Genomic DNA, 14,613 nt, shown 5'->3' on the forward strand with positions numbered 1-14,613 from the left:
GGATGGCATAACAAACGGATGTCTAACTCTGCAGGAACCGCCGAGCATTTTAGAAAGCGGTCGTACGACTGCACTCCCAAGAGCAGCACGGGAGACCGCCAGGTGCTCTCCACTGTCAAGAGCACGAGGACGGCCTACTGCGTCGTCCGCTCAGTGGTGCAGGAGGCTGAGTGGCGGCCTCCAAGCACAGGTCTACAGCCTGCTCCCCGGCGCCTGTGAGTATTGCCTTATTTGAAGATGTAATTAAGGATCTTGAGAGGACATTATCCAGGTGGCCCTAAATGCCATCCCAGGTGTCCTTATGAAGGAGACACAATGGGGCACCTGGGTGGCTCAGTTGGTTGAGCATCCGACTTCCGGCTCAGGTCATGATCTCACGGTTCATGGGTTGGAGCCCCACATGGGTCTCTGTGTGGACAGCTCAGAGCCTGGAGCCTGCTTCGGATTCTGTCTCCCTCTCTGCCCGTCCTGCTCATGCTCTCAAAAATTAAACGCTAAAAAAAAATTTTTCTTAAAAAGAGACACAATGGCACAGCAGCGAAGGGGGTGTGAAGATGAAGGAGACAGGGGACTACAAGCCCAAAAACGCCAACAGCCCCTGGAAGCGGGAAGAAGCTAAGAGTGGGTCTCTGCCAGGTTCCCTGGACGCAGGGTAGCACCACTGACACCCTGCACTGGCACTTCCCACATTCTGTGTGACTAATTTCTGTTTTTAGCCCCAGTTTGTGGCTTTGTTACAGTGGCCACAGGAAACAAATAGGATTTGTTCAAAAGGTGTATAATGGTATTTCAATGTGGTTTCAGCTTGAATTTCAGCAATGACAAAGGATGGGCATTTTTATAATTTGCTACACAAATATATCTTATGCATTAAGTGTCTGCTTAAATCTTCTGATCTTAAAAAACTGGATTATTTTTATTACTAAGGTTTTGAGTGTTCTTATATAGCTGGATATAGTCCTTTCTCAGACACATTATTTGTCCATATTCTTTGACACTGTGTGGCCTGCCTTTTTATTTTCTAAGTAGGCTCCACACCCTGCATGGAGCCCAACGTGGGGCTCGAACCCAAGGCCCTGAGATCACTTGTTGATTTCTACAAACACTCCTGCTTTGATTTTGACTGGAGTTACACACGCCCCAGATCAAATCAGTCTGGGGAGAACGGACATCTCAACGATACTGAATTTTCCAATCCACAAACACACACTCTCTCTCCATTTATTTAGGCTGTATTTGATTTCATCAATATGGAATGGTTTTTGGCATTAAATCTTGCACACATTTTATGAACAGATATATATCTAAATACTTTCTTTTCTCGATGTAAATGGTATTTCTTAAAACTTCCAAATTCCAGTTGTTCATTGCTATTATATATTAAAAAAATCCAGTCATTTCTGAATACTGACCTGATGTCTTCCAATTACACTAAACTTACTTGTGAGGTCTAGTTTTTTCTTAGTGTTCTCTATGAGGACAATCCTGACATCTACACAGTGATTCAGTTTACACCTTCCCTTCCAGTCTGGATGCCCTCCCCCCTTACCTCCCTCCCTTCCTTTCTTTCTGGCCCTCCTGCACTGGCTGGGGCTCAAGCAGGCGGCTGAACAGGACTGGTAATGATGATCCTTGCCCTGTTCCTTGGTTTTAGGGGGGACATCATTTCAGTCTCTGACCATTAAGAATGGTATCAACTACAGGCTTTTTTAAGGGGCCTTATCAATTTCTAAGGTCCTTTCAATTACTAATTTACGGAGAAATTTTTCTTACAAAGGATTTTATTGAAAGGACTACATGGTTTTTCTTCTTTAACCTGTTAGTGTCACTGATCTTTTATTACGACTTTATTTTTACAGAGCAGTTTAAGTTCACAGCACACTGGAGGGGAAGGAACAGAGCCTGTCCCCGTGCCCTCCCCCAGCGGGGCGTGTCCATTTCCACGAGCCTACACCCACACAACGGCGTCCCCGGTCCGAGTTCATGCTGGTGCTGCGCACTCCAAGACGTACACAAGCACGTGATGACACACGTCTGTCCGGCATCACACGGCGGTCACTGCCGGGGTCCTCTGCGCCCCACTCCCACCCCGCCGCCAGCCCCGGATGTGTCCGCTGGCTCCCCCTGGCACCCCCAGGGCTGCAACCACACAGGGTGTGCCCTCGCCTGGGCTTCCGCCGCTCAGTGACACTGAAGGTTCTCTCCTGTCCCTTCGAGGCTGTCTGTCTGGTGACGCCGCAGTGTACTGACCCACTCACCTACTGAAGGACATCCTGGTCACCTCCAAGTTCTGACAAGTGTGGGTGGAGCTGCCATAAACATCCCTGTGGAGATCTGTGTGTGAACATCAGTTTTCAACTCCTTTGGGTAAACACCAAGGAGCAGAACAGCTGGATTACATTCAGTTTTGCGTCCCACCAGCCGCAGGCAAGAGCCCCCACGGCCCGCCCCGCCATCTCGCCCGCACATGGCTACCACCGCGGGCGGATCCGTTTGGGGAGAACAAGCACGCGGGGGGCGGGGGCGGGGTCTCGAACTCCACACTCAGCACAGAGCCCAGCGTGGGGCTCCGTCACACGCCCCTGGCATCATGACCTGAGCCGGAACCCAGAGTCGGACGCCCCGCCGGCGCCCCACACTGATGGCTTTCTGAAGGACAGATGAGCCTTGCATTCCCAAGACAGCCATAGTGGCCACGAGACAGGATCTTTTTAATACATTGCTGAATTTAATCTGCCAATAGTTTCTTGGGGAACTTTGCATCTAAGTTCTCGTGGAGTCTTGTTAGTTTTTCTTCCTGCAATATTTTTGTCTAGTTTCAAAGTAAGGATGGCTTCATATAATGAGCTGGAAAACATCTTCTCTTCTACATTTGTGTAGAGTCCTTAGATCTTCGGTAGAATTCACCAATGAAGCTAATCTGGGCCAAGAGTTTTCTTTGCCAGAAGCTTTTAAATATGAATTAAACTTCTTCAAAAGACCTAAGATTATTTATGCCACCTACTACTTTCTGGAGTGAGCTGTGGTGGTATGACTTCTTTAAGGAAGCTGTCCACAGCCTGTTTTGTTTAGTGAGTTGCTTATGGTGTTCTATTATTCTTTAATTGTCTATAGGGAATGCAATTATGTCCCCTTTTATTCCTGTGATTTATAATGTATACCTTTCCTACATTTTCTTAACCTGACTATAGGTTTATTCATTTCATTGATCTTTTGAAATACACAGCTTTTAAGTTTCACCGATTTTCTGTATTATTTTTCCCCTCACAATGTTTGGTTTCTGCTCTTATTTTTATTATTCCCTTCCTTCTGCCTGCTTTGGGTTTCATTTGCTCTTTTTACTCGTTTTTTTTTTTCCTCTAACATTTATTTTTGAAAGAGAGATAGAGAAAGAACAAGCCGGGGAGGGGCAGGAAGAGAGAGGGAGACACAGAACCGGAAGCAGGCTCCAGGCTCCGAGCGATCAGCACAGAGCCTGTCGCAGGGCTCAAGCCCACGGACTGTGAGATCGTGACCTGAGCTGAAGTCCCACACTTAACCGACTGAGCCCCTCCCCCCCCCGCCCCCAGCAGCCCCTTCCTTTACTAGTTTCTTAAGATAGGAGCTTAGATCACTGGCACAAAACTTTGTCTTGTGTGTGTATGTGTCTTCCTTTCTTGATATAAACATTGAAGGGCTCAGTCAATTGAGCGTCTGACTCTTGATTTCGGCTCAGGTCATGATCCCTGTGTTGAGCTCGGCACTGAGCTTGGAGCCTGCTTGAGATTCTCTCTCCCTCTCTCCCTGCCCCTCCCTGGCTTGTGTGTGTGCATGCGCTCTCTCCCTAAGAAAAAGACAGATGAAGGACGGAAGAAAGGAAAGAAGGAAGGAAGGAAGGAAGAAGCCTGTTGCTTCATTTCCAAATATTTGGGGATGTTCCAAGCTTTTTTTGTTTTTTAAAATGATTCCTAGTTTACACCCATTATGGTAGGAATAACTACTCAGCATGATTATCTTACTTTGTTACGGTTTTATGCTGTGCGTCTGGTCTACCCCGGTAACAGTCGCACATGCACTTGGAAAGCCGTGCGCCCTGATGTGGGGGGGGGGGGGGGGGGGGGGGGGGGGCGGCTCTGCGGGGGCCCCGGGGTCAGGTGGGCGGCTGCTGCTCTTCGAGGCTCCTGTCTAAATGCCATGTCCATTCTGGTCAGCACTGTTTCAGATTTACAGGAAAACTACCAAGGTGACAGACTGTCCCCACATAACCCAAACTCGGATTCCCATTATTAATATCTTATGATGCGTCTGTCCCAATCAATAAGCCAGGGTTGACAGGTAACATCCGTACTTTATTCGGATTTTGTCAGTTTTTACCTAAAGGCCTTCCTTCATTTCAGTATCCCACCTGAGACCCCACGTCTTACTTAGCTGTGCTGTGTCCTCAGGCTCCTCTTGGCCGTGACGGCGACTCACACTTCGCTGATGAGGGAGCGTACCGTCCTGTCCCTGGAGTTGGTCTTACGTTCTCCTCGTGAGCTCGGGCCTCTGAGCGGAAGCCCGCGCAGCCGGAGCGTCACTCCCGTTACCACAGGGCGCACGCTGTCAGCGCCGCTGCTCACCGGCTGGTCACTGTGGCTGTCTGGCTGAGGACGTGTTCATCAGAGTCACTGTCAAGGTGCTCTTTTTACTATCTTTCCGTACAGAACCCTTTGCAGGGAAGTCCTGGTGTGCCGTCCACACAAAAGAGTGGGCAGTCCCGTTCTTCCTCCTCGAGGGGAGGGGTGTGTCGACACAAACGACATGAAATCCTTCTGCAGGGAAGCCGTGTCTCTTCTCCCCTACTTACGTGCATCAGCATGAACTAACGGGCCCGGTACGCCCCGGGACACGACAACGCTGCACAAGCTGTTGCTGCGCCGTTGCTGGTGGTGCTGACTGTGCACACGGGCTCTGGTTTCGGCTGGCGCCTGCGGGGCTCCGCGGGGCTTCCTAGACTGGCTTTTGCGTGTGACGCGGGCCCCCGCCCGCCCCAGTCGCAGAGCCAGCCGCTTCTCCAAGGAGCCTCGGGTCCTCTCCCTGGAGACGGGTGCCAGGGACCGAGCCCTGGGCACCGGTCCCTGTTCCCGGCGGCAGGTCGCTCCCGGGCCCCTGCAGCTCACAGACCAGTCTTTCTGGCTCACCTCTTCACGGTTCAGCAGGGTGATTTCTAATGGCCTACAGATTCCTTCCTTGACTATGTCCAACTTCACCACCAGTAAGCCCCGAGGCAGTCTTCATTTCTGCTGTGGTTTTCATCTCCAGAACTTTCTATATGATCTTCCACCTCCGCTAGAGTTCCCTACCTGCTCACATCAGTCCATTCCCCCCACATGCTGTTAGCATGTTAATCAGAGTTATTTCAAATTCCCTGGCAGACTCTTCCAGCATTTAAAAATCTAGTTCTGTTGAGTACTCTTGCTCTTGAGTTTTGGGGATTTTTTAAGTCTTGCTTGTCTTGTAATTTTTGGTGGAAAGGTAGACAAGTTGTGTAGGGTGGTAGGAAATGGGGCGGGGGGGTTTATAGCCTCCTCCTGGCTGCGGCTGGGCCAGGCCTGGCGGCTGCTGCAACCACCCTGACCACGCGCCAGACTTCCGGCCCGTGTCCCGTTCCTTTGTGTTTACAGGTAGGGCCGGTGTGCCAAAGGTTCTCCCTGCGTCACTCTGAGCCCCGTCTTCAAGCTGGCTCCTGTGCCTGCAGGGTCCCCTTCCACACCGGCCTCTCCTCCACCAGCCGGCGGCTGTTGTTACCGGACGCCTTGGGGTGGGGGTGGGGGAGGGGGGGAATGTTGTTTTGGTTTAGCCTGTCTTAGGCGGCTGACAGGTCCTTAGGTCTCACTGACCTCGCTTCGGTGTGAGGGGACCTCGAACAGTCGGGGCCCAGTATGTGTCCTTGCCTCTCCCGTGGGCTTGAGGGTTTTTTCCGGGCCCTTCTGCTATTGCAAACGGTCTTCCCCTGTGTCTTCAGGGCTAGAGGGCGTCCTTAGTGGCCGAAGAGCTTTGTTCAGCAGGAGCAAGGGCAGAGGGGGATGACGGTGGGGGACCGGGCACTCCCCTCAAAGCCGCCGCTCTGTTCCCTCAGGCCTATTGTGCAAGCGGAGCGTCCTCTGGTGCTGCCGGCTAGGTCCCGAGCCGCCACGGCCACCGCAGCTCCCCGGGGCAAGGCTTGCAGGTGCATGCAAATGACCCTGTGTCTACTGCTCCGAGGTCTCGGCCCTGGGCCCCCTCAGGAGCCTCGGGCAGTCCACAGCCTGCCACGCTTCTCCGTTTACAGCGCCGATTCAAAGCATCTTCGGAGACGGTGCTACTGCGTTGAAGCAGGATGAGCGGGAGGCAGTCCTGCACCGCTTGATTAATACCTTAAAAGTTACCGGTTACACGATTTGAAACAGATTTTACAAGAAAAGACACAGTCGAAGCTGCAGATGCAATCTCCAAATTACAAGACCTCTGAAGCAGTGCTGTCAGACCGCGACCCACCCCCTCACCGAAACTCCGGACGGCTGAGATTTTCATCTGCTGGCGGCAGCCCTTTCCTGCCCTCTTCATGCCCCTGGGTGACTGGATAAATCTAACGTGAGTGAGAAAACACAAATTCTCATCTCCAAACCGCATATTCCTGCAATGCTTACGTACACATACCGCTTCTCACGCTCCAGGGAACAATCGGAAAACGCTGACAATTAATAAGCGAATTAGCTGGCAGGGGACATAAACCGTGAAGAATTATAGGACAGACACAAACGGCTGGCCCAGGAGACACGCTGGGGGAAAGCAGACATTTCTGATTCTCAAACACTCAGCTCAACCGCCTCCTGGAAGGCCTCGGCCCGCCGCCGGCCCGCCCGTCCTCAAACGGCCTCCGCAGCCGCAGTGGCCGCACGTGCGAAATCCCCAAAGGAGCGAGCCGAGGCCGCCGCTAGCCCGAGCAGGGAGGAACCACGAGACAGAAGGCCCCGAGCTGCCGTGAGGAGAGGCGGCTGCCCGCGGCCAGGAGGACACCTCTTTCCAAGTCTCGTACTTCAGACACGAGCTTCTCCGCTGCGACACGTTTTGGGACAGCCACGTCTTCGTAACCGGTACCAATCCCCCAAGAGCGCTCCCCAAACCACACCCCTACCTGCCACGCTCTCATAAAACTAACTTACAGTTCACGCAGCGGAAAAGCACCGGCGGCTGTAACTCAGGGACACGGCACCGCAGTTTACCAGCCAGCAACTCTGAACTTTCCGAAAATCTAAAAGCAGAACAAGCGGCTCGCGGCTGCAAGACGAAAGGGAGGCTTACGTTGGTCGCCGCGTCTCAAGCAGAGTCAGCAGTATCTGGATGGCGCTGACGATGGCAGATTCGTTTTTCTCCTTGTGGAAAATATTTGACAGCAGCTGCTCTATAATCTCTTGCCTAGAGAAACAAACCAGCGGTCAAGTGCTAGCTGTGACATCACGGAACAGTAACGTCAGAGGAAACGATCACGGCCCCGGGAAGGCAAGTAGTATACGAGGTTCGGTCTCGCTTGGGCACGTCCATTTTACTTAATGCTTCACTGTTAATACATTTAGACAAGTGATCCTGCTCATTATAAATGTCACTCTCCCACACAGACCTTCCTACCAGCCCCCCCGCCGCCCCACCCCACCCCTGCAGAATTAACCAGGCCCTGGGCCCTGCTTGCCTCTGCCACCCGTGTTGAGAGCCAACAAATACTTCAAGATTGGCAGTCACCTCCCACTGGGCCCAGGGCGGTAGCTGTGGGTGGTACTAAGATTTGGAACTCTACGCCCCACAAAAGGAGGGGAATTTTTCAAAAAGGTAAATAGAACCCACAAGTGTTTTCCCACAAAGGCACTAATGTATAATTAACTAAGATCTAAAACAGGTAAAAGACAGGATCAATTGTTGCATTTTACCCTCTAATTAAAATTTGGCAAATCAAAATAACATGGTAGCAATGAAATGGATCCGACTGAAGTACTGCCCAAAAGGAATTCTCTGTAGGCTGGCTCTTCCCATCACGTATTCAAGGTCATGAGATTCCCGTAAAACACGAGGGTAACTTGTTAGGTCAATTTCTATGGATGCTCTCCAGGAAAATCCCAGTGTCTCAGGATCTCAGGAACTTTCAGAATCCAGGGGAATTAGAAACTGGACTCTCCTTACAGTGGGGCCTAGGCCGTCCCCCACCCTTCCTGCAAAGATGCCAGTCATCCCCGAGAGCACAGCTGCCACACCCCAGCACAGCCACCTTGCCCTCGGGCAACGAGCAGGAGCGTCTCTTTTTATTTGGTGGAAGCAAATACAACTGGTACCTACTGACTTAGAGGACCCCCTGCCCCAAGGAGCCTCAGCTACTCCCAGACCAGCCCTGAAACCCCTTGTGAGACTTCACCCGAACCAGCACCGGAAATGGCCCTCAACACACAGCAGTCTACCCAATAAACACTGGGCTTGGGATTGAGCTCTGGAAAACAGATTTTTTGCAGTAAACGGGGATGCTCTTCAAATAGCAGCCTCACCCCAGGTAGAGGGCGGGGACACAGCACCCAACCTTGGACGTCCACCTTCTCGGTCGAGTGTGCTGTTCTTACTTATCAGAGAGCGCACTCATCCGGGCACAAATGCTGATGCCCGAGGGAGGGGCTCACAAAGAGGCCCTTGCTAGCGCACGGCTTCAGAGGCCGGCTACATCTACGGGGTGTCCTACTAACAGCAAACACGACAGGAGAGCCAGCCCAAACCTGACGGTCAGGACGTGACACCGCCGCTGAACCAACCCGCAAATATCACCGATACAGAAGAAACCATGAACTGAAGGACCGAGCTTATCAAGCAGCATAAAATGAAAGCCTTCTTCATAGTCCTTAAGTAATAGGACATTTATTTACAGGTGAGAGAAAATATAGTTACTTTCACATTAAAAAAGCTGGAGTTCTTGGCTGAGCATCAGTCAACCCACCACAGGAGCTGCTCTAAGCAGGCAGCCAGGCAGGGCCCTGGTGCAGAGGCAAGACGCGCTCTCATAAGCTAATCCGCTCCCCTGGGACCAAACCCCGCCCCCACTCTCAGCTCAGTCGTATCAAGAATTAAGAGCGTGGGGCGCCTGGGGGGCTCAGTAGGTTGAGCGTCCAGCTTCGGCTCAGGTCATGATCTCACGGTTTGTGGGTTCGAGCCCCAGGTCAGGCTCTGTGCTGACAGCTCAGAGCCTGGAGCCTTCTTCAGATTCTGTGTCTCCCTCTCTCTCTCTCTGACCCTCCCCTGGCTTGCACTGTCTCTGTCTCTCAAAAATAAATAAAAAATATTAAAAAAAATTTTTATAAGAATTAAGAGCAGTCCAGCCTTCTCTGACACAACTGTTTTTGAGGACTTATTTTCTCTTTAAGGAGTTTTTGAACTTCAGAATTGCAGAGTCACCACACTGGACACACTCGGCTCCAGCCCAGACTCTTCCCACGCTGCGCACTAGCGCTGCCGTCCGCCCTCAGACCCCTTCCGGTCCCTGGCCCACCTGGACTGCTCTCTTCCACCGGAGCTCAGTCCCGACCTCTCTCTGCGTGCTGCCCACGCTTCCCCCTCAGCATGCCCGGCCGGGGCACCCGCGCTGCGGGTCACTGGCACTGTAACCGAAAGAGCTGGGCAAGCTGCACCCTGTGTACGGCCAGCAGACTGGCCTGGTGATCAGTGCTGCATCGCGCCATAATTTACCACCTATACACGGTCTCATTACTACCTAGTAAGACATCAGCAGTATACAAATGCTATTATTACGATTAGTAAGTTTCCCCAGCCCGCAGAAGCCTTTGGTCACCGTGCATCTTCTTGATCAACAGATACTAACACACCACCACAATGTGGGCGCATGTGTGATATTGGAAGGGGCTGGTTCTGTTCTCGAGAAGAGGGCAGGGGGCAGTCATAGTAAGTCTCCCACTGCTCAGCGCAGCGACTACTTAACTCAGTGGGAGCACGGGACCCCGACTCATCAAGTCCATGAATTTGAAGAAATTTACTCCAACTAATCTTTAACGATGTCAGTTCTGAGTAGGCACCTGTTATAATTCAACCTACCGCTGACCCAGGACTCAAGACACAGCCTGACCTGTAACAGCTGGTACACACACAGGCTTCCTGGGCCAGGCCCCACGTTCGAGGGGGCTCTGGCGGCCTGCAGCTCTGGGCTTAACGCTGACCAGTCTCACAGCCCAGGGGAACCTGCTGTCCTGGACGGCCGCAGTCAGCCCCCGCATGAGGCCACTGTATCCAAACTGGCATCAGTCTGAGCTGACCTGTCCCAAGTGTAAAACACGTGCCGGGTCTCCACACCTTTGTACAAAGAAGGTCCAACACCTCGATGACTGTTTAAAACGGGCATATGTTCAAATATTTTGTGCCAACTAGAATACTTACTAAAATTCATTTCACTTGAAGGGGGCCACCTGGTAATTTAAAATCACATCTGACTTTTATTTCTGTTGGACAGCTGCTGTCATGAACTGCAGGAGATTGCTGGGATTCAGTCTATTTTCAACCCACTCAAAGGGCAATTTTACATGGTCCAACCTAACTTGTGGATTACTAGTATTTGAATGTGGACTGTCTTCAACAAAACTCACAGGGAACCACGCTCTGCTTCTGGACAAGAGATTTTTAAAATGTTACCGTGTCTCTTAATTTGTTCCTGGCTCATTTCACACCTGCCAGGAAAATAATACTCACGAATATTTCATTTGAATAAAAGGGCCTTTTGGGTAGTAATGCCCAAAGAAGCCACAGGAGCCTCAACAAGCCCGACGGGGTCACCAGCGGGAGCATGGTGGCCCCTCACGTCTCATGGCGCCACTGGTGTGCGCGCCCTCTCACCCTCTCTGCTCCTCCCAAGTGGAGAAATGCTAGATTCTTCTTTATTAGGAGAGCTTGCAGCTGTGTGGATGCAGGTCCAATGTATGGCCACGCTTGATGGTAAACATTCTTTCAGAAAATTTGTGAATCTAGAAAAACTGGTACCCACGGGCCGGCCAGTCACAAATTTCCAAGCAGCACAGCGCCCTCCAGCGGCTTTCCGCCCACGCAGGAGGGCTGCTCGAAGAAGGGTCTGAAAACAAGGGCACGGGCAGTTCCAGGACACAGAACATACAAGACCGCGGCCCATCGGTCCGGTCTGCTCAGGCCGCCCCCGGTCAGCTGCAAAGGCACAGCGGCCGCTAGGGAGGCCTTCCAGTGAGTCTCATGGGCCAAATGTGTGCGCGGCGGTCCACCAGGGACTCGTGGGGCTTCTGGAACTGTGAGGTCTGTGCACACAGGTCCTTTATTGGCCTTCTTGCCCTGCGGGTCTCCCCCATACCCACCGACGGCTGAGCTCAGGGGAGCCGGTCCCCTGCCTGCTGGCTGCCCCCAGGGGTTTGCGGGACACGGCTGGCACGTGAGGAAGACTCCGCAACCACTCGCAGCGGTAACACACCAAATGGCATCGATGATAATAAAAAAAAAAAAACAAGAACAGACTTTTAAACGTACTTCTCCAGGGTGGCAAGCAGGGGGTCTGGCTCTGTACTGTTCTGGATTTGTAGCATCTGGTCTCTGCTCAGGCGGACAATCTCACAAAGGGACTGTGAAGCATTGGAGTGCCGCTGAGGAAAGAGCACAGTTTTAACCATCAAGTCAGACACGTCAGACATCAAATTCACAATAAAACGTTAGAGAGGAAACTGCTTAAGAAATAACACAAATGAACACTGGTGGTAACAAGCCGTGGTGGGTAGGAAGTCAGGCTCAGAAGTCGGGCAGGTAAAGACGAGCATGTGACCCCGCCTGGCTCGTGAGCTCCACGCAACCACAGTGCACAGGACGAGGGTCCGTGTGTAGGGACGTGTGACCACGTTCTACAAGGAAAAGTGCCTACAACTGAGAACCTGAAAGAAACAGGTCCCCAAATGCAGCTGACCTTTGAGCAACATGGGCTTGAACCGCAGGAGGTCCCTTACAGGTAGATTTTCTTAATGCGGTTCAGTACTTACGAGTGTGTTCTCTCTTCCTTAGGACTTTTTCTTTTTTCTCTGAGGACTTCCTTAAGGACACGGTCTCTGCTCCAGCCCCGCTGTTAGCAGAGCGGGCGTGGGACACGCAGCGCACAGACTGCTCACCTTATCACCAGGGCCTATGGCCAAGCGCAGGCTGTCAGCGGGGAAAGGTCTGTGGGTCCAAAGTTCTACATGGACTTCTGACTTCGTAGGAGGTGGGCGCCCCTCACCCGTGTTGTTCAAAGTTCAACTGTATATACTCTTATCAGCACAAAAGCTCATAAATCAGCTTTTAAATTGGCACTGATTAAAAAAATAAAAGACAGGGCGCCTGGGTGGCTCAGCTGGTTAAGGGGTCTGACTTCCGCTCAGGTCACGATCTCACTGGTGAGTTCCAGCCCCCGTTGGGCGCTGCGCTGACAGCGTGGAGCCTGCTTCGGGGTCTCTCTCCCTGCCCCTCCCTTACTTGCACACAGGCACTCTCTGTCTCTCTCAAAAATAAATGAACGTTAAAAAAAAAAAAAGGCAAAGCTTTCTGGAGTATGCCGATGGGCAGGGAACATTGCCTCGTCTCCCCGCGTGTGGTGTGACAGCCTTCCGGGAAAGGCCCGAAATGGCGGCACCCGCACGCACCATGTTGTGCGGCTCGGGACACTGGGCACGGCCACAGCCCCAGCAGTTGCGGGCCCGGCGCGGTGGCTGGTGACACTCCAGCACACTCCAGTGACCGGAGTCAGGAACACAGACGTCAGTGCCATTTTAGCAAATAAAGTATCACATAACACAAAACAGAAGTTATCCACGGGACCGGCCAGAGGCAAAATTAACTTTCTTGCAGTAACAATGTGGAGGGGAGCGCGGGCTGCACCGTCCCAAGGGCGAGATCAGGAGCCGGCAGCACCTTTAATGATTAACTGTTTTGGGAAAAGTCTGTTTGAGCTAAACTCTGGGTATGAAAGGTGCACCGAGTAGAAGGGGCTAACTCCGCCTCGACAGAAACTTCACCTTTGAGCCCACATGACCTCTGGGTACACACGCCACCTTCGCACTCTTCCTCGTGGGGCTCACTCTTCAAACTGGCTACAGAGGGGCAGACGAGGGGGTCCCCCAACCTCCCCGCCCCTACTTTGAACCAGCCCCTTCCCCGACAGCAGGCTGAGCCACGGAGGAGCGCCACACGTGTGCGGGGACACGGCTGGCCACCAGCAGTCCCGCGCGGCTCAGCCCTACCGAGGTGGGCAGCCAGCGCAGCGGCAGATGGGCTGGCCCTGGGGACCCACCCGCACGGGCGTCCCCTCGGCACAGAGCTCAGCCTTCACACTCCCAACGCGGCCTCAATCCTGCTCCCAAGCCTGCCGTCAGCACCGGGACCACGCCAGCCCCGTGAGCCCCGTACGCCAGGCCAGGAAGTGCCACCACTCCTGGGGTTCGGTGGTGGCGAAGACTCGATGTGCCGCCTGGCAAGCTCTAGCCAGAAGGGAACAAGCAAGGGCATGTGTGGCCACACCACTTAGGCCCAAGATGGGCACACAAGGAAAAAGCAGCGTGGACGGAGGTCTGCACACAAAGGCGAGCTGGCGCAGCACGAAGTCCCAGCCCCAGGAGCTGGAGCCAGGGCCAGGCCTGCTGTCTTCCCCATTTCTGGAAATGCCCTGGGCATCAGCAAAACGCCAGATTTTTTTGAAACCCTTCAGTGTTCAGAAAATTGTCAACTTTAACAACGCTAGGTTATACCGTCCTCTGCCTTCAGGTCTCCTACAGTTATGTTCTGTGCCCACATGAACACGGCTGCTTTAAAAAAGAAATCAAGTTTACAGTCACATGAGAGAACTTACATCTTCTTCTTGCGATGGATGAACTATTTCCACAAGTCTCTGGATAATTTGCTCCTCATTTAGCCACTGTAAAACACATCGTAGAGGTAATCAGAGCAATGTGTGGCTCTTGTTCAAGCCCCAATGAAGATTAACGTATGTGGAAACATCCATCACATTTTAAGTAGAACGTTACAGGTTTCTCTGGACTTCGAACACTACAGGAAATTAAAAGTCCCCGAAGGAAAATGCCAGTGAACATGTTATTTAAAGAGCAGCCAACAGTACCAACGACGCCTCAGATGACAACCCCACACTGAGAAATACTAACACCGGCTTCTCAGCCACGGACTGACCCTCAGACACTCAGCACTAGCAGGGCCGCATTCTGCTTGGGCGGGAGGTGGGTACATGCACCTTCTTTCCGCACGGGCATCCGTGCTCACCTTCGGAAACACTGACAAAAGCAGGATTTGGTATCAAGCCTCTGGGTTACAACATCTGATGAACTTTTAGACTCAAAACCAAGAGTCACAGGAAGCGCGGGCGCAGCGGCCGAGCGGGATCCTGACCAGGACAACCTCTCCCCTACACGTGCAGTGTCGCTGGGACCGCAAACAGGTAGAGGAAAGGAGTGAGGAAGAGCCAGTCAGCCAGCGGCTGGCGGAGTACTGGCTGTGCGCGTGCAGAAACCCCGTGATGAGCCCTCACGACCACGAGGACACACAAAACTAAAAACATCCCCCAAACCCAGCCCAACCCAAAGGTTAAAG

The 14,613-nt window shown here is 52.5% G+C and overlaps 1 protein-coding gene across 14 annotated transcripts in view; it reads right to left on the minus strand.

Annotated features, from left to right (window-relative positions):
- Nucleotides 1–14,613, minus strand: part of PPP6R3 (protein phosphatase 6 regulatory subunit 3) — a 119,067-nt gene that overhangs the window by 40,764 nt on the left and 63,690 nt on the right. For all 14 annotated transcript variants that reach the window (XM_029956318.1, XM_029956321.1, XM_029956320.1 and 11 more), the window contains 3 exons: nucleotides 13,862–13,927; nucleotides 11,524–11,636; nucleotides 7,303–7,416 (listed from right to left, as the gene is read on the minus strand). In XM_029956318.1, the coding sequence (XP_029812178.1) occupies nucleotides 7,303–7,416; nucleotides 11,524–11,636; nucleotides 13,862–13,927 (293 nt within the window). The remainder of the gene's footprint in view (nucleotides 1–7,302; nucleotides 7,417–11,523; nucleotides 11,637–13,861; nucleotides 13,928–14,613) is intronic.

The sequence above is a fragment of the Suricata suricatta genome, chromosome 11 (genome assembly GCF_006229205.1).
Source record: "Suricata suricatta isolate VVHF042 chromosome 11, meerkat_22Aug2017_6uvM2_HiC, whole genome shotgun sequence".
NCBI classification, from domain to species: Eukaryota; Metazoa; Chordata; class Mammalia; order Carnivora; family Herpestidae; genus Suricata; species Suricata suricatta.